Source organism: Taudactylus pleione, unplaced genomic scaffold (genome assembly GCF_031769625.1).
Source record: "Taudactylus pleione unplaced genomic scaffold, aTauple2 ptg000055l, whole genome shotgun sequence".
NCBI lineage: Eukaryota > Metazoa > Chordata > Amphibia > Anura > Myobatrachidae > Taudactylus > Taudactylus pleione.
In genome coordinates this window covers 13,083,044-13,107,672 of record NW_028284457.1, presented here as the reverse complement: position 1 = coordinate 13,107,672, position 24,629 = coordinate 13,083,044, and the positions used below count along the sequence as shown (strand labels likewise).

Genomic DNA, 24,629 nt, shown 5'->3' with positions numbered 1-24,629 from the left:
CCAATTGGAGAACACGTCAGTGCACACTAACACATACTTGAGATTCCTGCAGGGTGGTAATTGGATGAAATCAATTTGTATCACCTGGAAAGGTCCGTCAGTCGGTGGAATGTGGGATGGTTCGGTAGGGATCGCTTTCCCTATGTTCTTCCTCAAGCAGGTCAGACAGGACATTGCTCTCTTTTCTGCTTGTGAAGAAAAACCCGGTGCGCACCAGTATGCTCTCACCAAGTTGCACATACCTTGCTTTCCCAGATGAGTCAGACCGTGTGCTGCCTCAGCCAGGCTGGGCTAATATGCTTTGGGGGGTACTGGCTTACCTTGTCCGTCCCTCCAGAGCCCGGAGGACTCTTGTCCATATCCCTTGGACTTCCAGATGGACTTTTCCTGGATTGAACACAAAAATTTTGCATCTCAATTAGTTTCAGCATATCAATTGTTTGGAAAGACATAATTTGTTCTGTTGGTAAAACCATTTTTAACCCTGCTGCCCATTTTGCAGCTTCATCGGCTCTGTTGTTGCCTAGTGACACCGGGTCACTCTCATATGTATGGGCTTTGCACTTAATTACTGCCACCGTTTTGAGCAGTTGGATTGCTTTTAAAAGATGTTTTATGTGTCTGGAATGTGCCACTGGTGTGCCTGCTGCTATCATAAAATTTCTCAAACGCCATAGAGCTCCAAAATCGTGCATGACTCCGAACGCGTACCTAGAGTCAGTGTAAATGTTAGCAGATTTGCCTGCTGCCAATTCACACGCTCTTCATAGTGCCACTAACTCTGCCACCTGGGCTGAGTGAGGAGGACCAAGAGGTTCAGCTTCTATGATGTCTGTGTCATTTACAACCTGTACATAACTCACCTGTGTCTGTTTGTTTGTCTATGACAATTCCCGTCCGTGTAAAATGTCACATCCACATTCTCTAAAGGTGTCACGTATGTCAGGTCTAGCAGTAAAGGTCTGATTCAGATATTCCATACAATCGTGTGTATCATTATGTCCGCTGAACTCACTTCCCGCCAGCAACCCGTCTCCTTCCACCCTTTGTACATCATGTTGTATATATGGTAAATACGTTGCTGGATTCAGCGTACTGCATCGTTTAACAGTGATGTTTGCAGGTGCAATTAGAGCTAGTTCCCATTTGGTAAACCTAGCTGAAGAGACATGTCTAGTTTGGGCAGAGGTCAGCAGAGCAGATACAGCGTGGGGAGTGTAGACAATCATATCATGGCCCAATACTACGTCCTCACTTTTACTCACCAATAGAGCTGTTGCTGCTACACTTCTTAAATATGTTGGGAGTGATCTTGCTACAGTGTCCTATTGGGCACTGTAGTATGCTACGGGCCTACTGGCATCACCATGTTTTTGTGTGAGGACACCTGCAACACAACCATCGGCTTCCGTACAATACAAATCAAAGGGTTTTTCATAATCAGGTATTCCCAATGCAGGTGCTTTTGTCAGACTATCCTTAAGATTAAGGAAAGCCTGCTCTGATTCCTCCGTGTGTATGACATGGTCGGGCTTTGAGGAAGAGACTAAGGACCTCATTCAGAGTCGGTCGTTGTGGTCGTACGCCACCGATGTTTGCTAAACTGCGCATGCGTAAAGTTCGCAATGCGCGTGCGCAAACTAGCTGCTACGATCAGAAATTTCTCTCTCCTTGAACACAGCCAGGTCGGTAGTTTGAGGGACAGAATGAGGCCTTTGTGGGTGGTAACGGGAAGGTGCTTGAAAACGGGGGAGTGGAGATCCGAACGCAGGCGTGCCTAATTATGCGAATGGCGTTTTATGGGAGTGCATAATTAACAAAGTAGTGTCATGGCACATGTGACATGGGTGGTTTGTACACTGACGTAGTGCTTAAGAGAGGGTATGGTCAACCTTAAGCTCTACGACCAGTTCCGATGGTTACCGATGGTCTCGATTAATCCTGATATGGCCGGAGATGACGTGTAATGCGTACGAGAAGGGGGCGTATTTTTTGTCTTACGGCCGCATCCTCCCCTTGGTCGGCCAGCTAACGATCCGATCTTAAGGAAGCAACTTGCGAGTGCATCATTTGCATATCTGTCCCCTTTTCCCTTACGATCGTGCGGCCGCAACGATCGACTCTGAATGAGGTCCTAAGTCCTGTAAAGGCAAGGCCAGAATAGAAAAACCTGGGATCCACATTCTACAATATCCAAACATTCCCAAGAAGGTACAAATTTGCTGTTGATCTGCGGCAGTGTCATGTTCTGTATGGCCTGGATACTGTCATTTGTGAGATGTCGTAACCTCTGGGTTAGGCAGTGTTCCAAATACTTTACTCTGGATTGGCACGGCTGTAGTTTGTCCTTAGCAACCTTATGTCCTGTGTGCGAGAGGTGAAGCAACAAAGTTTAGTAGCATTTAAACATGACATAAACGAATCAGAACATAGTAATAAATCGTCCACATATTGGATTAGAACAGACCCATTGGCAGGTTGAAAAGATTGTACACCCCTATATGTAAAAGCGAAAAGGTACTGACAGTCAGGATGAAGAGGTACAGAGAAGAAAGCAGAACAGAGGTCAATGAAAGTGAAATGGGTTGCATTTGGTGGGATCTGCATAAGAATGACAAATGGATTTGGCACTACGGGAAACTGGTTTTCTACTACCTTATTAACACCTCTAAGGTCTTGTACCAGCCTGTAACCCCTCCCACCACTCTTTTTCACCGGGAAGATGGGACTGTTGGCTACACTAGCTGTACGAACTAAAATTCCCTGTTGTAATAATCGTTCAATTATTGGATAAACTCCTAATTCTACCTCCTGTTTTAGTGGGTATTGAGGAATTTTTGGAGCTTGCCTACCACTTTTTAAGTTTACCATTACGGGGCTTACGTTTGCCATTAATCCAGTGTCCTGTCCGTCCTTGGTCCAAAATGAATCTGGAATTTGGGACAACATTTGATCTACCTGAGATGGATTTCCATTTACACTGGTAGAGTGATACATTATCCTTTGGGGAGTGTCCAACATATCCCTCACCTCGTGCGCAACTCTCTCTGGAATATCTAGAAATACACCATCAGGGGTGCAGTATATGACACATCCCATTTTACATAACAAATCTCTTCCCAGGAGGTTAGTAGGAGCCGCAGCAACGGCCCGATAGTAACCTCTGTGGATTTTGTTAAAGGATAATGTTGCACTTTACCCGTTACGCCCATTGCTGGTACTGTCTCGTTGGTTACCTGTAAATTAACGGGAGATTTTATCACTGACCTGGTCGCCCCTGTGTCTACAAGAAAAGGGTATTTAGTACCAGCTACATTAACCACCATGACTGGCTCTTCCCTAGTACCTCCCGTTAACCTGACTATCTGTAGACTACGTATGACCTGACCCCTAGCGTTGGCTCCCACTCTCCAATAAAGCATTAATGGCTACGATTGGAGCTGGTGCCTGTTGGACAGTTGCTGGTCTCTGTGCATATCCCTTATGGGGATATCCAGGTTTTCCCTTTCTTGGGGGGTCCTACCCTTTTTGCCGTACAGTTTCTACTTACATGTCCTGGCTGGTTACAACTAAAACATGTTCACGGATTGTATGAAGAAAGGGTTGTTGTGCGAGTTGTGCTGGAGGGAGAGGTGATGGGCATGGTAAGAATATTGATGGAAAGGATATGGTGGGGGATATGTAGTTTGTGGATAGTATGGGACTTGTGGTTGTGCAGGGTAAGTGGGATAGGGTTGTGTTTGCAGTGTTGTGGGACTAGTGAGGGAGTGTAACTGTGCAGGTGTGTGTGGGTGCAGGTGTGTCTGCTGGCTGTGATGTTACCGTCATTCCTTCCAGAGCTTGAATACTGACAGCCATTAGTTTTTCGCTCTGGGTCTCTCTCTTCTTTGAGATGTTTTTATCATGTTCTATGGCGGATTCTATGAGGGTATCTATTGTGACTCCCCTACAGCCAGGCTGTGAGGTCTGAACCCGGGTTTTTAGGTTCTCTTTAAGGCCATCCATGAGTATGGTGACAATCATTCCCCTGTGGTGAATGCTATCTTTAATATCCTCTAACCCAGTGTACTGGGTGATAGCCTACAGAGCCCGGTCGCAATAATCTTCTGCAGATTCACTCTCCTTTTGCTTTATGGTGAAAATTTTGTTCCAGTTAACTACTACTGGAAAATATACACCCAATTGAGTTATAATACGGGTAATGTTACCTTGGTTTACTTGGTCTGTTAAGGGAACGTCACCATCCAATACACAATCCGTGATAAAATTTGTCTCGTCGATATTGCGTGGTAGACAGGCCCTTAACACCACCCGCCAATCTTTATTGGTGGGCTCATGAGAACTACCCAAATTTCTCAAAAATCTTTGACATTTGGTTAATTCCTTTTTTGGATCGGGGAAATCATTTATAATGAAATTTAGTTCTGCTCTTGTCCAAGGACAATGCATTACCACATCCCTTGTAGGTACAACTCCGTTTGCGTCCGCATTCCCATTCGGAACAGTGATTGTCCGAATGGGATGCAGACCGGCCGCAGTGCTACCTTTGACCTTATTACCTGGCTGGGGGTTTAGTCTGTTGCTGCAACGTATAGTATTAACAACTTCCTCCACGGGCGCAGAGTAGTTTAACACTTCCCGTGCTGTTACAGATAAAGATGGTGGCACCTCTTGAGCTTGTCGCGGTGTCGCATCTAACATGTGCACAGCATGGGAAACGGCAGACATAACAATAGGCTCATCATTCACATCATAAACATTTTCTTTATGGTTACTTAAGAGAGGGTACAAGTTGCTTGTTACATTTTTATGAGTTTTTTTAATAACTGTATCTGCACCTCCATCCACATAAGGTGGCGGTGGTGCGCGTGAACTACTGGCAATGCCTTCCGCAACGATACCTTGCCGCACGTGCACGCCATTTTGCGGCTCGCATGCATTGCGCCGTGTGTGTATTTACTGGCAATGCGCTCAAAACGCTAGTTTGTGTTTCTTGCACATTTTTAAGCCACGCATCCCCTTCATGCTGCCACAATTTTAAACATTCATAGTACTTTACCTTTTTCTCTCGAGAGCTCATCAGACTGAAGTGATCCCGGACATTATCCAATACATCTTTATCAAAACTACCAATTCTGGGAAACGGTCTAACACTCTTCATCATTATTTTAAACCATACATCACAATACCTTTTTGCATAAGTACCGTACTTAGTATGCATAATACGACGAGCCGACCCAAGCGGCGCTTCCATTAGCAGCATATCATTGTCTAACATTTCTTCTGTTTGCGTGGCTCCTATCTAGGGACAACTCCTACGTTTTTCAATAAAAATTTAAACTGGTGAAAGACAATTAAGATACTTTCACTTACCTGCGGACGCCTTGGAAAAAGGGTGTATCCGCAAACCCTATGGTGGACTTTTAGACACTTCCACTCACCTACGGAAGTAAAGGCCGCTTCTGCTCAGCAATCCCTTTTTGACTACCTTTCAACTGCTAGGGGGCAGCAAAGTACCCTTTTGTGTTCCAGTTGATTTCGTCCACCCTCCCCTCAGCTCACAATCATAATCTAACCAAAATTATGCGGTTCAATTATAGTGTTCAAATAAGCCTAACAGATCACACACATTGATTACTGAATGCTAGAATCACGCTGGGGGCTGAACCCTAACAAAAATAACAACCCATACACCTGCTTTGTGTAAAGTAAACGGTAAGCTGCTACCGAGTCACTAGGCCAACTCCTGCACCTAGCACTTAAGGGTCCTACGATACCATTAACATTTAGGTCCCGTGTTACACCCTAAATAAATACTCATTGATACACACTTTTTTCCTGTGCAGAAAAATACACGTTAACCCAGATATTAGCAACAATTGATAATGTAAACTCAATGGCTTTGACGTGACACGTGACAGCACAACCGGAAATGCGTATACGCTATTGTGCGACTAGTCGCATACACAATGATGCGACCACCACACAACCGTATGACGTACCCTTCGCTGCGTATGCAAAAGTGCGTCCCTATTGCGCGAAAAAATGCGACCTAGCCGCGTGCGCAATACTGCGACACCCCTTTTAAACGCAAAATACTATCAACAAAGGAAAACAAACTTCTTCCTTTCTTGTCCCTGGATTCTAGTCAGCGTCTCTTGGTCACACGATAACGGGTAGCGATCTCTCAGCATCGAATGGGTGCAGGTAAGACTGCTTGTGGCCACTATCCACCCTTTGCTGAGATATAGATATCCATGTATATATCGTGTGATTAGGTACGTGACTTCACTACGAGCCCCCAACTAAGGATACTGATGAGGTACCTTCCTACCTATACCTTCTAAACCTGCCTATAACCTCAAAGATGTACGCTATTTGCGTACGCAGTCATACAGTAAAATAAAGACTTTAGACCTTGAACATGTGTTTCCAAAGCACAAAGTATTATTCAACCAAAGTACAGATAATACACGCTGTGATCTAAGTACAATTTAGTGCAAAGAAATTATACAGACCCAAGATACAGTTATACCTACGCAAGCGCTCTGGGACCAGATTCCAGGATCAGCAAGAGATCTCCGTCAATCAGCAATCGGCAGAATAGACTAGAAACCCAGGGTCAGAGCACACATATTTATACCCCTCCAGAAATAAGCTGGACAAAAGAGAGGTCTTGTTGCGATTCCATTGGCTCTCTTTGACGGTGCGTTTGTTACAAGGCACTTAACAGGTTGATTCAAATGGCCACAGTCCAGCCTCTAACAGCTGGTTGCCTTCGTTTTCCCGCCTCATGCAAATCTAGACTGTTGGTGTTACAAAGTACATTTTGGTTCTTTATGGTCCATAAGTTGCGAACGCATGTTGCGATCTTCACACCGATGATACCGGAAAGCTGTGGATAAAGTGCGGATCAGTGTAATAACAAACACGGCTTACTTATCACGTATTAAACCTTAGATACCAAATAGTCTTTATTTCACAGCATTTGTAATAAATGAATAAAACTTGGATCTTTTACTTTATAGCTATGGAACCTTTTGTGTAAGTGTGCATTATGTAAGAATTAGGGATATGAGAAAAGGCGCTAGTTTGCTATGTGATTGCGCACGCATGCAGTTACTAAAGAGTGTTCGCAAGTAGGCTATTATGTATTCACTAATGTGCGACATATTAACAGCGCAACTGTGTGTATTAATGTGCGTATGAGGTATGGTAAAATATGCGGTCCCATGATGCTAATAGTAGCATCGCCATATGTACTTAAGTGTGAGTTTAGCTAAAATGGCGCTGGGCGGCCATTCGCAAAATGGCGTCTTGCAGATTGTTGTTTCTAAAATGGAGTCTAGCTGCCATTCGCAAGATGGCGTCGCGCACGCTAATTTTTACGCTGATTCCGTCTCCGCCACTAATCCAGCTTCGACAAAATATATATAATCTCAAAATGACCCTTGGCAGAAAAAAGGATCCCCACCCCTGCTGTAGACTAACTGGCTGTAAACAAGACCTCAAAAAGATTAAAGTGATCAACATAAAGACAAAATTTTAATTAATATATGTCAACTTTCCTCCCTTTTCCACAAGCACTTCATAAAAATTCAGGTTAGATAGAGCAGGACTGTTGCACATTAAATAGCATACGATTTTACTTTGAGTTCTTAATTTATCCATCTTTTTGTTTAATTGTGGAATGGGGCTTCTGACAATGACTGGAGCACAGACATATCGGTTTTCTATTCATAATGATGGATATACCCAGTTTCCCAATATTTTCATCTCACAGAATTTAGTCATGTACTGCCAAGAACTGGGCTAAATGTGACACATGTATGATACACATGAAATCCGATGTTTTACAGGAAAAATAACCCAAGGGTTTTCCTTCTCATTTTTCTTTTTTCTTTCTTGTTTTTAATAGAAAGTTCGACCTTCAATTATGCAGGTAATATATTGTATTTTCTCTTTCTTTTTTTACTTGCAGACAAAATATATAATTTACTTGTATTTTCACTTTGTTTTCTATATTTTCTAAATATTCCGTAAAATCTCTAGCGAAATGCCGCCCTGCACAGAGAGCCTTGTTTCAGCTTTATATGTGTTTCTGTGAACTTGACTTGCCACATTGATCAGGTCAGCCATGGTAAAACAGACCTATACAAATAAACACATGCACACATTTGGAACAGTGGTCTTGCTGTCACATCATAGTGCCCCCGATACACATTGTGCAAGATCATAGTGCTCCTGATACACCTTGTGCAACATCGTAGTGTCTGAGACACACATTATGCCACAACGTAGTCCCAGATACACATTATGCTACATTGCAAAAGAGGAGTCACTTTATTAGGGGATTTGCTGTATCAGTCCAAGTTAGAAACCCCATCTGCACACACAGCTGTTGTGGAACTGCATAGCAACATTTGTGCAGGGCATTAGTCGGATTGCCAGCATGTGACACACACCAGCCACTGACAGCGGAGTGAGTTTGTGTGGGGAGAGTGGATGGTGGAGAATCAGTGGCGTAACTAGGGCAGGGCCGTCGGGGCCCGTGCCCAGGGCGACGTAGGACTGGCGGCACAGGGTTTTTTTTCTTTTTTTTGTTGCTGCCGGCCATGGTACCGGCCCGTCCTAGTTAGCCATTGCAGTGCTGACCGCAGTGAGAGCGATCAGCACTACACATTTACTGCAAGAGCCGGACTGGAGCTACTGGGGGGGGGGGTGGTGGTGAACTACTACTGGGGGCACTGCATCGGGAGGGGGGACTACTACTGGGGGGGGACTACTACTGGGGGCACTATATGAGGGGCTTACTACTAGGGGCACTGCACTGGGGGGACCACTACAGGGGGCACTGGATAGGGGGGATCACTACTGGGGGCCTGCATAGGGGGGACTACTACTGGGGGCACTATATTAAGGGCACTGCATAGGAGGGGACTACTACTGGGGGCACTATATAAAGGGCACTGCATAAGGGGCACCACTACTGGGGGCACTATATAAGGGGCACTGCTTAAGGGGGACCACTACTGGAGGCACTGTATAAGGGGAACTAATGGGGGGCTGCATAAGGGGGACCACTACTGGGGGTACTGTATAAGGGGCACTACTAGGGGCCTGAATAAGAGGGACCACTACTGGGGGTACTGTATAAGGGGCACTACTGGGGTTAAGGTGCATATGGAAAGGAATGTTCAGAGTGACGAGAAAGGGGGGGTGTCATGTTGACACGCCCCATTTTTAAGTGACCATGCCCCTTGTGACCACGCTCATTTTTCACCGTGCGCGCCGAAGGCTCGCGCATATAGGGGGTGAAGGGCTCCATTTTTACATTTGCCCTGTGCTACAAATACACTAGTTACGCCACTGTGGAGGATACAAGTATAAAAGCTTGCTGCAATATGTGCACCTGGACATACAGGATGCACATCTGCATGTACCTATGGCACTGTTCCACCAGGGGTTTCTGAGTTTTGCTGTTAGTCAGCAACATTACCTTTGCCCTTTAGTCTGTCCACAGCCCGTCGGGTTGGTTTGGGCAGAGTGGCGCGGTGACTAAGATAATGGCAATCACGGCGGTTCGTCTCAGACGACAAGGAATCGGGACACTACCATACTTGGACGACCTCCTGAGATTGGCACCCTCCAGAGGTTTTACAACACCATCTCCAAATGACCATTGCCTGTCTACAAGTGCAGCTGGATAATCAATTGGAAAAAGTATTTTCTTTCTCCATCTCAGCCGATGGTACATTTGGGGGTGTTGTTGGATTCCCAGGGGCAGAGGATTCTTCTGCCAGTGGACAAGATTGCAGAGCAGTCTATGCATCCATATTTGTAGAGCAGCAATCAGAGAGTGTCAGTTCACTTAGCAGTGCAGGTGCTGGGGCCCATGGTATCCACTTTCGACAGGGTGGCTTATACCTAGTTCCATTCCACATCCCTGCAACGATGGATTCTGTCTCATTGGGATGATTAATATCAGCTGATAAAGTCTCAAATCATCTCGGCAGTGGTTTGGCTCTCCCTCACAGGGTGGCTGCCAACGACTCATTTAAACAAGGGTCATCTGTTATGGTTCCCAGATTGGGTACTCCTCACCACGGATGCAAGTCTGCGGGGATGGGGAGCAGTGACAGGTCGTCACACCTTTCAGGGAAAGTGAACTGCTCAGAAAGGTCACCTACCGATAAATATTTTGGAGCTTTGTGCAGTGCACAGAGTGCTCATTCTGGCGCAGGACCTCCACCACGGCAGGCCTGTCCAAGTTCAGTCCGACAACGCGACCACAATGGCCTATGTCAACCATCAGGGAGGCACACGAAGTCCGACAGCCATGAAGGAAGTGGCGAACATTCTGCTGTGGGCAGAATGCCATCTTCCAGCAATCTCTGCAATATTCATCTCAGGAGTCCTCAACTGGGAAGCGAACTTCCTAAGTCGTCAGAACATACATGCCGGAGAATGGGCTCTTCATCCGGACATCTTTCAACGCCTGGTGGACAAGTGGGGTCTACCAGACTTAGAACTCATGGCATCACGCCACAACCACAAGGTCCCCAGGTACGGGTCCAGAACAAGGGACCCCTCAGCAGCCTTTGTGGATGCTCTGTCAGTGAGGTCGGTCTTCAGGTTGGCATACCTGTTTCTTCCAATCTCCTTCCTCCCAAGGGTCATCAGAAAGTTCAAGCAAGAAGGCAGCAGGATAAAATAGCTGATAGCTCCTGCCTGGCCCAGGAGACATTGGTTCACCGATCTGACATGTCTATCCATAGACAGTCCACTTCCACTGCCTCTACGACCGGGTTTGCTAGTTCAGGGTCCCTGCCTTTATCTGGATTTACCTCGGCTGGCTTTGAAGTAGGGGTGAGCGGGTTTGGTTTTACTCGGTTCTTATCGCCACTTTACCGCAAATTTGGCTCGATTTTATTCGCTATCCAAAACACATGTTCGGCGATAGCCAATAAAAAGATCCGGGTAAAACCGAACCCGCTCACCCCTACTTTGAAGGCATGGCTCTTGTGGCTTCCGTCTTAAAGGCCAAAGTTTCCTCTACTTCTGTGATCATGCAATGCTGAGGGCAAGGAAGCCTGCTTCGGCCCGCATCTATCACAGGATTTGGCTTCTTGTTTTTTTTTTTTTTGGTGTTCCAACAGAAAATATGACCCTAAGGTTTTCAGGGGCTCCTGAGTGCTTGCTTTTAATTCAGGCTGGATTAGACTTAGGTCTTTGCCTGGCTACCTTCAGGTTTCTGCATTGTCAGGGTAATTCCAGCGCAGAATTGCTTCCCTGCTGGATGTTAGAACATTTTTGCAGGGGGTTCTCTGCCTGCAACTGCCGTTTTTCCCTCTGGTGGCACTGTGGGATTTATCTTTGATTCTCAGGGCACTGCAAGATTCCTATTTTGAACCCTTGGATAAGGTGGACCTTATATGGTTGACAGCGAAGACACTTTTTCTCCTCGCTATTTCCACAGCTTACAAAGTTTCTGATTTGGCAGCACTGTCATGTCGCTCCCCATATTTGATTTTTCATCAAAATAGAGCTGTCCTCCGTACTAGAGCGGGTTACCTTCCAAAGGTGGTATCCCGTTTTGATATGAATGAGGACATTGTAGTCCCAGCCTTCAGTCTTCAGACTTTTCTAAGGGTGAAGCTTCCCTGGATGTGGTTCGAGCCCTTCGTATCTACGTGGATCGTACCAACTCCATCAGGAAATCAGATGCGCTCTTTGTGTTTTATGGGTTTCACATACGAGGTGGCCAGCTAACAAACAGACACTGGCTCGCTGGTTGCTTATGACTATTTCTCAGGTTTATAAACAGGCTGATCTCTCTGTCCCGAACAAGGTGACAGCACATTCTACTCAGTCTGTGGGACCATCGTGGGCAGTTAGACATGGCGGCTGTACAAGGCAGCCACTTGGTCTTCCTTCCATACCTTTATCAAATTCTATGCATTTGTTACTTTTGCCTCCCAGGATGCTTCCTTTGGGCGACGGATTCTCTTCTCTGCTCAGGAGTGTCCGCGCCCTTAAGGGAATTGCTTTAAGACATCCCCAAGGTAGTTCCTGTGGACCCTGAAGAAGAAAATGAGAGTTATGGTAGAACATACCTCAGTTAACTCTTTTTCTTCAAGGTGCACAGGGCACCCACCCTGATACACCTGGCCTCAGTTGGGATCTGTTCCTTTATTTTTGTATCACTGATTCCCTCTTCGCGGTTTGAGAGTGTTTCTTGTGTACATTGTACTTCCTTCTCCACTGTCCCATCTCTTGCTGTTAAGGTGCGTACACACTGGGCGATAAAGTGGACGACTGTACGATAACGATATCGTTATCGTTCAGTCGTCCACTTTATCCTCCATTTTTAAGCCCAAAAAGATGAACGATAACGACGACGCGCGTTCCCGCGGGCCGTTCGTCATCATCGTTCGTCGGGCTGACATGCAGGCCAACCTGACGATCTCGTCAGGTTGCTGCATGTCAGGGAATGGGGGAGAGAGCCCGGCGCTGACCGATATCGTTAATGATATCGTTCAGCGGCTGTGCTCAATGTCATAAACGACATTGAGCACAGCCTGCCGGGGACACACTAGACGATATCGCTCAGGGAGCATATCGTCTAGTGTGTATGCACCTTAAGGCTTGGTTACAAACTGAATGCCTGTGGCTGGGGGCGGGGTATATAGGGAGGGTTGGGTATATAGGGAGGAGGCCCTATGTATGCTGGGCGCTTCAAAGCTGTAAGTTGTTTAGTGCAATGGATCACTCCAACTACATACCCCAAGGTAGTTCCTGTGGATCCTATGGACCTCAAAAAAAAAGTTAACCAAGGTATGTTATACCATAACTCTTTTTATTCCAATATAAAAATACCAGAGGGCAGAATGTTACCAAAAATGCTATTAAAATTTATCAAACTTTTAGATAAAATATAAGATTGATAGAATACTCAAATGTCCATAAAAGAGGAGAAATTGCATATATCCCTCTACATAGATAGGAAGTTTTATCCGTTGTGAAGACCATTTATCTGTAGTGGAGACACTCTTGTGGCTGTTATTTATCCAGAGGTGTCGCTGGAAAATCCAGAATATTCTAAAAAAACAACAACCCTATATTGGTGTCAATATTTGGCTCCTACTAACAGGGAGTCTACTGTGAGGTGCAGCATTAAGATTTAGTGCAAGAGAAAGGCATTGTTTTTGGGTGATATATAAATATACCCGCCTGCTACACTGGCGCCCCTATGTGTGATGCGCGCTGCCTCAAATATATTAGACATTTTTTCGTAGGGAGGGGGTCTGGCCACACCTCCCAGAGTTGCCCATGCTCCCTCCCAGTACTGAGCCCCGACAGAGCTGTTGATAAATCTGGGGGTGTGGACATAAAGACATGATCACTCCACCATGCCCCCACACTGTCCACTTCTGCCACCCCACCGACCCCTGCCTCGCTGACCTGGCTGCCCCCAGTAGTCAGTAAGTATGCACTGATCTGTCGAAGGTTCTTTTGTAATGCATGTTCCCTCCTCCTGCTGCCTCTGCATCTCTACAGGAAGCACTCTCAGGGGTCTATTTACTAAGCAGTGTTAGGAGGCAGAGTGAAAAGTGATAAGGTGCCAGCCAATCAGCTCCCGACTGACATTTTTCAAATAGTCTGTGACATGGCAGTTAGGAGCTGATTGGCTGGCACCTTATCACTTTTCACTCTGTCTCCTTACACTGCTTAGTAAATAGACCCCTCACTTTGCTAAGTTGCTGAGGGTGAATGGGCGGAGCTTCAGGTGGTGGGGGCGGAGCTTTGCGCACCTGGCGTGATGATCTTCGGGTGGCGGGGACATTGATGATCATGGCTTCAGCTGTCCAAGGGGAATGGGTGGGCTTCTGGTGGGTGTGGGGGAGATTTGAGCAGGCAAAGCTATTGGGCAGAGCTTCTGTTGGAGTGCCTCAGGTTACTGGTAAAATGTTCGTTGTTACGGGCACCCGTCGGGATGGGCAGAGCTTTTGAATTGTCCAGGGTTGAATAGGCTGGGGTTCTCCTGATGTCCGCACTCCGCTGGTGCTGACAGGGAAAAAAAAAAAATTTCTGTCAGAACTGTCTGCATTGGATGCCGTGGGCCTATTTTCATTGTGGGCCTGGAGCTGGAGCTACACCCGCCCCATCGTTCATTCGGCCCTGATAGGGGGACAGTTATGAAATCTTTTCCACAAATAACTCTGTCCATCTTTTATTTGTTAGATCATAAAGAGCAAAATGTTGCATGCTTTTACATTTATACAACACATCTCTTAGACCTGTGTTTAGAGCTTCTGTATTACACTTGTAAAGCTTGACAGATTATATAACGGGCAGAAAATTCAGCAGTATCACAGCATACTCTGTCAATGAAGGAGTTAGTCCCTCACATTGCAAGCAACAGATGGTTCTGTAACACCTAAATAAGGTGTGCAAAACAGAGCAACCCAGAGGGTCCCCAAGAAGAAGGTAGGGACTGTCATCTGCATGGACTAGGCCAAATCCAGAACACCACCAGAGATCCCATGATTTCTGCTAGTATATAAATAGCTATAATGATCAATTGTATCGTGTAGCAGAGCCTTCCATTTGTGGGGAGAGGGATTTTCAGGTGCCAGCTGTGTTCTAGCAATTATAACCTTCACCAAGGTTGATAGAAAAAGCACTTATTAATAGAAACATTTATTAATATTTTTCTCCAACTAAATATCATATAAACAAGTCTTAGGGGTAAATTTACTAAAGTGAGAGTTTTTAGAAGTGAGTTTTAAAAGAGATGTTGCCCATAGCAACCAATCAGATTTTAGCTATTATCTTCTAGACGGTGCTAGTTAAATGTTAAGTAGAATTTGATTGGTTGCTATGGGCAACATCTGTTCTAAAACTCACTCCTAAAAACTCTCACTTTAGTAAATTTACCCCTTAGTATCCAAAGGAGGGACCATTGGAGCAGTAAGCTTAATACGTTCCCATAACCAGAAGCTGTGGACCACAGTGCAGAACATATGCCAAAAATCACAATCAGGAGAACCACATTTTGGGCAGGAAGAGCCGTCAGGCAGACCCATTTTAAAGTGACTAAGAGGATTATAGTATATTTAATGTGTCACATAATAGGCAAGAAATAGCATCTCTGACACAATCTATAATCTGTCACCACTTGTCGTCATGAATGAGTACCAAGGATCATCTCCTATGTGGTTTGCAGTGGCAAAAGCTCCCCCAGATGGTTATTTTCTGTATCATTTTGGTCCGTCAGACCGTTACAGTAATCGAATTGATCACAACATGATACAGATTTTGTTATAGGGTTAAATATACATGAGTTTTACAGATGAATTTTAATTATTTTCGTTTCACCTCTTATTCAGAATTTTCACTTAAATTCAATAGTAGTATGTTATCTCTTTCCCTCTCATTCTCTCTCCAGGACTCTGTGACGCTTTGCTCTTACCCATTTGTATTTGATGCTCAAGCCAAGACCAAAATGTTGCAGACAGATGCTGAGCTACAGATGCAGGTATTTGATAGGTGATTGGTTATTGTGAACTTAAACAGCCAGGTCATTTGATGCAGGTGGATGATAGCCACACATTCACAATTTAGACGTCATCCAATCAGATTTTCTGCCTATCACTTTTTTGTTTCATGGAAGCGTTTTGAATTTTTACATAGTGGTTCTCGATTTATAACTGCAGCCATGGCCAAAAGTTTTGGTTTTCACAAAGTTTGCTGTTTCAGTGGTTTTAGACCTTTTTGTCAGATGTTCCCATACCTTCCCGTTTTTCTGGGACTGTCCCGCCCGCGGGCCGCAGTGTCCCGCGTTGGGGGGGGAAGTCGGGAGAGCACAAACCGCTGCTCTGCAGCGGGTGTGCAGGAGGAGAACAGATATCTGTTCTCTTCTGTACGGAGAGCCTGGGGGCTGCCCAGCATCTCGGAGAGTGCTGGGCACGCCCCCAAAGTGACGAAGACGGGAGAAGCCGTGAGACTATGCTCAGGTTTCCGTTGGCTCCGTCCCCTTATCCAGAAGCCACACCTCCTTTTCGGGCGAGCGCCCTGTCCCTCTTTCCCATTTGGAAATGTTGGGAGGTATGTGTTCCTATGGTATACTGAAGTAAAATTTCATAAGTGTCAAAGACTTTTATTGACAACTACATTAAGTTTATGCAGAGTCAATATTTGCAGTGTTGAACCTTCTTTTTCAAGACCTCTGCAATTTGCCCTGGCATGCTGTCAATCAACTTCTGGGCCACATACTGACTGACTGGCTGCCCATTCTTGCCTAATCAATGCTTGGAGTTTGTCAGAATTTGTGGGTTTTTGTTTGTCCACCCGCCTCTTGAGGATTGACCACAAGTTCTCAATAGGATTAAGGTCTGGGTAGTTTCCTGGCCATGGACCCAAAATGTAGATTTTTTGGTCCCCGAGTCACTCAGTTATCACATTTGCCTTATGTCAAGGTGCTCCATCATGCTGAAAAAGGCATTGTTTGTCACCAAACTGTTCTTGGATGGTTGGGAGAAGTTGCTCTTGGAGGATGTTTTGGTACCATTATTTATTTATGGCTGTGTTCTTAGGCAAAATTGTGAGTGAGCACACTTCCTTGGCTGAGAAGCAACTCCACACACAAATGGTCTCAGGATGCTTTACTGTTGAAATGACACAGAATATCGATACGTGGTAACATAAAATGTAATTACTGCATGTATTATGTTTTTTTCTTTTTTTTCTTTTTTTTGGTAGGTGGCGATAAATGGAGCCAATCTGCAAAATGTCTTTATGCTCCTCTCTCTGGAGCCCATGCTGGCCAAGAACCCTTTCTTGGTGCTGCACGTGAGGAGGACAAGCCTGGTGGCTGATGCTTTGAGGGAACTCAGTATTTACTCTGACATAGACTTGAAGAAACCTTTGAAGGTAGGAGAGGCTTTCTAATTGGTATATTTTTGTTGGGGTGGTATTTTAATGATGCTGTTAGTTTTTCTGTACACAACAATAGCATCTTTTTTTACTTTTTGAGCCATATTTGTTCAACACATTAGCTCCTGTGTAGTGTTCACTCTAGCTCCAGAGGCAGGCAGGGCACCGGAGCTAGAGAAGGCGTGTCTATAAGATGCGTCGCCCCTTTCGTCACTCTTGGGGGCTTGGCCGGCACTTACGGACACGCCGGGTAGCCCTCAAGCGCTGCTGACAGGGAGAATAGATGCCGGGCACATGCGCCCGGCATCTATTCACCGGCGGTGACCTGGTCACCGCACATTTCCCCACCCGCGGGACACTGCGACCTGCGGGTGAAGACGGCACCAGCAGGCTGTGAGGGCAGGGCGCTTTTTACCCTTCTGAAGGAGGGCAGGGCGATTTTTGCCCTTCTGAAGGAGGGCAGGGCGCTTTTTGCCCTCCAGAAGGAGGGCAGGGCGCCGTGCTCCGCTAAAACAGCCTAGCGGGAACGCTACCTGTGCAAGCATATGCATGTATTGTAGTGCACAGGAATTGGATAGATAAATATGCATACAAGATAACTTTTGCTTTAACCATTTGCCTGTTTCGACCACGCCAGGTTGGGCTTTCCTGGACTGAAACGCCCACTGGATTTCTGCAGGAAGATAATCTTTCAGCAGCTGCCAATCTCAGATCGAGGTCCCGTCCCCCCTGCACCCATGGCTCTACACTCGGTGTGTGCCGATCACTGTGGCCAGCAGTGACCGGGCAGCCCAGCAGCAACCCTTCCTGGTGAATCAGTGCAGTTGAGTCTCCACTATAAACAAAGCAACCATGGCTCTAGATAGATTGTCACCTCAGTTCACCCTGCTCCCCGCTCTGTCTGGTCCCACACCCGTCTTCTCGCTGCTCCTCACTGACATTTGACGTGAATAACATTGAATATCCCGTTACAATGGCATCTGTCAAGGGGTAGGATATAATAGGCACCAAGTGATTACTTAATTCTTAAAGTTGATGTGTTGGAAGCAGGAAAATTGGCCAAGTGTAAGGGACTGACAAGGCCCAAATTGTGATGGCTACATGAGTGGGTCAGACCATCTCCAAAACAGCGGGTCTTGTGGGGTCTTTCCGGTATGCAGTGGTTAGTGTTGTACCTACTAAAAGTGGGTCAATGAAGAACAAATGGTGAACTGGTGACAGGGTCATGGGTGTCCCAGGCTCATTGATGTATGTGGGGAGCGAAGGCTAGCTTGTCTGCTCGTATCCCACTTAAGTGCTAAAAATTGCTGAAAAAGTTAATGCTGGCTTTGATACAAAGGTGTCATAACACACAGTACATCACAGCTTTCTACATGGCTGCAGGACCGGTTAGAGGGCCCATGCTTACCCCAGTCCACCGCCAAAAGAGCCTACAATGGGCACATGAACGTCAAAACTGGAGCCATGGAAGGTGGTCTAGTATGATGAATCACGTTTTCTTTTACATATTGTAGATGCTGGGTTTGTGTGCGTCGTTTGCCTGGGGAAGAGTTGGCACGAGGATGTACTATGGGAAGAAGGCAAGCTGGCAGAGGCAGTTTGGTGATCTGGGCAAGGTTCTGCTGGGAAACCTTGAGTCCTGCCATTCATGTGGATGTTACTTTGACCACCTACCTAAACATGGTTGACTTGGCCTCCAATTCCCCCAGATCCAATTGAGCATCTATTGGAAATTCTGGAATAACAAGAGCCCCACCTTGCAATTTACAGGATTTTGAGGATCTGCTGCTAATGTCTTAGTGCCACATACCACAGGTCACCTTCAGAGATCTTTTGGAGTCCATGCCTCGAGGGATCAGCGCTATTGTAGTGGCACGAGGGGGACCTACACAATATTAGGCCGGTAGTTGTAATGCTGTTAGAGTCTGGAGTAGAACCTGTGCTTACTCCTGTTGATGTGTTTCTTTAGCTGCGGACATTGAGACTATCCAAATCTCTTTATAAAATCGTAAATAAAAGAAATGTGTCTGCGCTTAGCTAAGTGGTGTCTCCAATGATGTTCAGTAAAACTATTATTATGACTAATGGTGAACCTGCCCTTACTTTTGCGGAGCAGGCAGGTGGAGTGAGTGCCGGGTTACACACTCTTGCTGACTTTAGTCAGGTACAGTTTTGCGAGAACCAGTGAGATAAGGTGTTGGTAGTCCTATTGTCAGGATGCTCGGTGGGAGAGCCAATGTCAGTACCTCTTGAAGATAAAAAGAATATGGGGTCTATTTACTAAGCAGTGTTAGGAGGCAGAGTGAAAAGTGATAAGGTGCCAGCCAATCAGCTCCCAACTGCCATCTCACAGGCTGTGTTTGAAAAATGACAGTTGGGAGCTGATTGGCTGGTACCTTATCAGTTTTCACTCTATCTCCTAACACTGCTTAGTAAACAGACCCCTATGAGTCCATTGTGTCCCTGAGGAAGGATGTGCAGGTGCTACGCATCGCCACACACTCCACCTGCTTGCTGTAACCACCCCTAGTCTCCTCACCGCCAAGGGAGTCGAACGGTTGGCCACGTCAGCAGACGCCCGGGGACCATGTGACCGGATGGGATCGTGGGACACTGTTTACTTGCCGTGGCTGGTAATTAAGGAGGACATCATAGTGAGTGTGTAACTGGGCAAACACTTCAACAGAGGCACCAGCACCTAAGGACCAGGACAACGGAGGACAGTGAGAGGAGCTATACAACTGGGATACAGGGTTAGTTGACGGACCGAAGGGCACGGAACACAGCCCCTCCAGGGCGCAACTCTCGTAAGACAGCCATTTGATAAATTACACACTATATCCAGTTTAAAATGACTTGCCCTCAATCAATAATCTTCAGTACTAAGGACATTTCTTCTCCAGGGTCCATAGGGCTCTACTGGGGGGGTGTAGGTGGTGGTTGAGGACCGGGCATCACATAGTTAAAGCTTTCAGCTTCCAGGATGCAAAGGTCCAATCCCCTATATCTTGCCCCCGAGTAACCTCCGTTTCATCGCTGCCCAGCCGGAGTTGAGTCACCGTTATGAAGTGGGCTGCTTAGGCAGCCGAAGAAGCTTTTATTTTATGATTCTTTTCAATTTTTTTTTTATACTTTTCCTCTTGAGTGAGCAGCAGCAGACCGTCCACAGGTTTTCTGCGCTGCCACTCCGTCACCCGTTCCGGGTGCCGCAACGCCAGTGTCTGCTGGGGATTTCGGCGGGCATCCTGGGGTCCTCGCTAGCCTGCCTGCGGACGGCCTCAGGCTGCAACCCGGACACAAGAGGACAGGTAAGGCGGGTCATCGCTCGCGGTGACCTGCGGATTGGCAGTCATACCTCCAGTCTTGGGACAGGCCGGAGGATCTGAGAGTGAACACAGGTTTTGTCCACAGTGATCCACTAGACCACCAGGGTACATATGGAGCGGGAATCCAGCGGCCCGGATCACTTAGCTGAACACATGGCGGCAGCCTGGCAGTCGCCTGGTAAGAGGTTTCAGCCCCAAAAACGTCTGACTGCTGTTATCCATTTCCTGCGGCTCACTGTTCAAAATGGGAGACTCCCCCTGCCGTGGATTCGCATGTTATGCGTTTAATTATAGCGCTTCGTTGCCTATCCCTACAGTATCCTCTTTGAAGGACCCTACGGATAGAAAGGTTGAATCTCCCCTTAAATCAATATACTCTCTTTCAGGGGCTGTTGCCCATCCGACCATGGCTATTGCGTGGGTGGCTAAAGCTATAGAGAGCTGGGCTGATGCACTTGAAGACTCTTTTCTCTCAGATGCTTTTAGGGATCAGATGTCTTTCATTGCTCACATACAAAATGCAGCTTCTTATATTGGAGAAGCGACATTGGATGCCAGTCTCCTAACCTTCAGAGTCTCAGTCACGGTAGTGTCTGCCAGCCTTACCCTGTGGCTATGCTCATGGAAGGCGGACTCCAAGAAAGGCCTAGAAGTGTTACCCTACAATGGGGAGATCTTGTTTGGCCAAAACCTTGACAAGATTGTAACCACATTGGCGGCATCAAAAACTGCATTTCTGCCTTCAACTACTACTACAAATCCTCGGACTACATCTTTTTGGTCCTTTCGTCCTCAAGGAAAACCTAAAGGTCAGGCCTTTCCTAGGCAGTCGGCTTCCACTACGGCCGCCAAGCCCAGGACCAAGCAGGCCTGGACCACCAGATGCCCTGCTTCAAAATCCGAGGATAAGCCCTCAACCTGATGGGATGGTCCTCCCTCGTGGGGATCCCAAAGTGGGAGGCCGACTTCTTCAGTTTGCCCAGTGCTGGTGTGAAACCACCACGGATGCTTGGGTAAGAGAAGTGGTCTCTCACTGGTACGCCCTCTCATTTCTTTGATGGCCACCCCACCAATTTTTCTACACAGGCCCTCCTTCAGACCCAAGCAAGGCCTTACACATCCAGAAAGCCATACAGCGGTCCCACTATCTCAGCGGGGGACCAGTTACTATTCTACTTTTTCTGGTTCAAAAGCCAAATGGGTCTCATCGGCCTATCCTCAACTTCAAATCCCTGAACAAATTCCTCAGGGTTCCCAGGTTCAGGATGGAAACCCTACCCTCTATCATCTTAGCTATGGAGCCTGGGGACTTTATGGTGTCTCTGGATATTCAGGGCGCGTACCTACATGTACCACCTATAGCTCCCTCACATCAGCGATATCTCTGGTTTGCTATACTACAGCATTTCCAATTTCAGTCTCTGCCCTTCGGACTATCCACAGCTCCACGGGTGTTTACCAAAACATATTTCCAATGGTGTCGTACCAGAAGCTATGACCCCCAAGTGTTTAGGATTTCTAGAGTCCTGGCCTTCCTTCAAGCTTGATTGGACCTTGGACTCTGCCTGGCCTCGCTGAAAGTGCATGTCTCTGCTCTATCCATTTGGTTCCAGCGTAAACTAGCTCCACTTCCGGATGTCCACACCTTCCTCCAGGGTGTCCTTCGTATACAACCTCCCTTTGGCCCTCCAATGGCTCCATGGGATTTGACAGTAGTGCTTCATGCCCTCCAGGGTCCTCCATTTGAACCCCGGGATTCTGTGGAAGTCAAGTGGCTCACAGTGAAGACTCTTTTCTTCTGGCTATGGCGTTCCGACACAAGGATGTCAGATTTAGGGGCACTCTCCTATCTCTACCCATTTCTGATATTCCATCAGGACAGGGCTGTGCTTCGGACTCTCCCTGGTTTCCTTCCTAAAGTAGTTACTAGCTTCCACAATGAGGAAATTGTAGTCCCGGCCTTTAAATCACCAGACCTATTGCCAGGGGAGGCCTCCTTGGATGTGGTCCGTGCCTTCAGGATATACGTGGACTGTACCAGTTCCCTTCGGAGATCAGACTCCTTATTTGTGCTCTATGGATTTCACAAGAAGGGATAGCCAGCCAACAAACAGACATTGGCTAGATGGCTTCGCATGACTATCTCACAGGCTTACACGCAGGTAGGCCTTCCTGTACTGGCTACTGTTACTGCTCACTCTACTCACTCTTTGGGTCATTCATGGGCAGCTCACCATGGGGCCTCAGCTGAACAGCTTTGTAAGGCGGCCACGTGATCCTCTGTCCATACATTTCTGAGGTTTTATGCTTTTGATACATTTGCCTCTCAAGATGCTTCATTTGGGCGCTGGATTCTCCTCTCAGCACAGGAGCGTCCACTCCCATAAATGACTACTTTGGAACATCCCCAAGGTCTCCTTGTGGAGCCCTATGGACCCTGAAGAAGAAAATAAGTTATGGTAAAACTTACCTTTTGTTAGCTCTCTTTCTTCGAAGCCCATAGGGTCCACAGGGCACCTGCCCTGACGCACCTGGCTTCATATGGGCTATGTTTCTGGTTACCGGTTTCCCATCTCCTTCTACGTGAGAGTGTGATTCTTGTGTGTACCAGCCCTATTTCTCTCTTTTCCGGCCTTTGGCTTGTCACGAACTGAGGTGCCTCTGGCTCGGGGGTGGGGTATAGGGGGTTGGACCAGTGCATCCTTAGAGCTGATAGCTTTAATTGTGTGGTGCCCTGTTCTCAACTACCACCTACACCCCCCAAGGTCTCCCTGTGGACCATATGGACTTCGAAGAAAGAGAGTTAACAAAGATAAGTTTTACCATAACTCTTATTTTTGGAACATATTATATTGTTATTTCTATTTTTCATTTACATACACAATGGTTTATAGAGAGAAGAACTGTGTCCCTAAATACTTTTAAATAAACATCACTTTTCTCATCCTATAAGACATGTGTACACTTCTCTTACAATAGGGGGTTATAAAAAGGACTTTAGATTGAACACCCAGTTCTAAACAGCAAACATGCACAACTAGTCTATAGCCAAGACTAGGCACATACCCGCTATATTTTAGCATCAAAATTAGGAGATTTGTATTACCTCCTAGTACCTGCAGCTAGCGATCTCCACAAAAAGTAAGCGCAGGTTCACCATTAGTCATAATAGTCTTACTGAACATCATTGGGGACACCACTTAGCTAAATGCAGACATATTTCTTTTATTTACTAGTTGTAATGTTATGGCTGATTGGAATGTAAATTCTGATTGAACCCACCCTGCATATGCCTGGTCACCTTAGTCCGCCCCACTTATGCTCGGCTCCCCACCACTCTACTCTACTGTCGCCCCTTCAGTTCCATTCCAACCCCCCATCTCCCTTTCGATATTTATTTACCCTGGTGGCTGGCCCTCCTCTCCTAAGGCTGTTCTGTCTCCCAGATTGCGCATTGAAGAGATGGGACAGCCTTACTTACACAATTATAATGTAGATAGAGAGAGTGTGTGTGTGTAATATATATATATATATATATATATATATATATATATATATATATATATATATATATTATAGTGTGTAAATATATTAAAGTTAATACAGTACAGTTGTTATTTGTTTTTTTAAACTATAAAATAATTTCAAATAAAAAAAATCCCCAAGATTTTGTTTTTTTAAATATCACAAATATTTAAACTTGATTTTGCATTTTTGTAAATCTACGTATTCGGGGACATTTTAGGTAAAAATATTGGCCCTCTAGCATAATTTACAGTACTCACACTTTGCCTTACAGGTGATATTTGATGGTGAAGATGCTGTGGATGATGGAGGTGTTACTAAAGAATTCTTTCTGCTGCTTCTCAAAGAACTTTTAAACCCTATCTATGGAATGTTCACGGTCTTTCCAGACTCCAACCTGCTCTGGTTTTCTGACATAGTAAGTCGCTGAGTACAAACTGTTACACTTAAATGCACAATCTGCAATGAAAACCATGAAACTTGTATTTGAGTGAAAGATAGAAAATTAAAATAGAAGGCAGGTGCCCTCCAACCTGATCTGTTGTGAAGGATGACTGTGCATACCATTACATGGCAGCACTCAGTGCAGAAATAACTCAAACCAGTCCAAGGTGGGGAACGACGTTTCCATGTTAGGCATACATTTTCGTCAGGGTGCAAAACAAAGCAAAACTTAACCCGATTTAAATGCCATTCACCAGAGCTCTCACACCGGCTCACCGCTTCCCAGACCCTGCGCACCAACTGACGTCACAGGTCTCGTTAGACGTGTGGCATCGTGGCCAGAGCAGTGTATGGGAGAAAAGCAAGAGATCACCATGGTGATAGGATGCACAGTCA

The 24,629-nt window shown here is 46.1% G+C and overlaps 1 protein-coding gene across 2 annotated transcripts in view; it reads left to right on the top strand.

The window, feature by feature from the left end:
• LOC148535178 (putative E3 ubiquitin-protein ligase HERC3) overlaps positions 1–24,629 on the top strand; it is a 97,633-nt gene that overhangs the window by 56,001 nt on the left and 17,003 nt on the right. For both annotated transcript variants that reach the window (XM_088464441.1, XM_088464442.1), the window contains 4 exons: positions 7,919–7,942; positions 15,452–15,541; positions 16,765–16,935; positions 24,064–24,207. In XM_088464441.1, the coding sequence (XP_088320567.1) occupies positions 7,919–7,942; positions 15,452–15,541; positions 16,765–16,935; positions 24,064–24,207 (429 nt within the window). The remainder of the gene's footprint in view (positions 1–7,918; positions 7,943–15,451; positions 15,542–16,764; positions 16,936–24,063; positions 24,208–24,629) is intronic.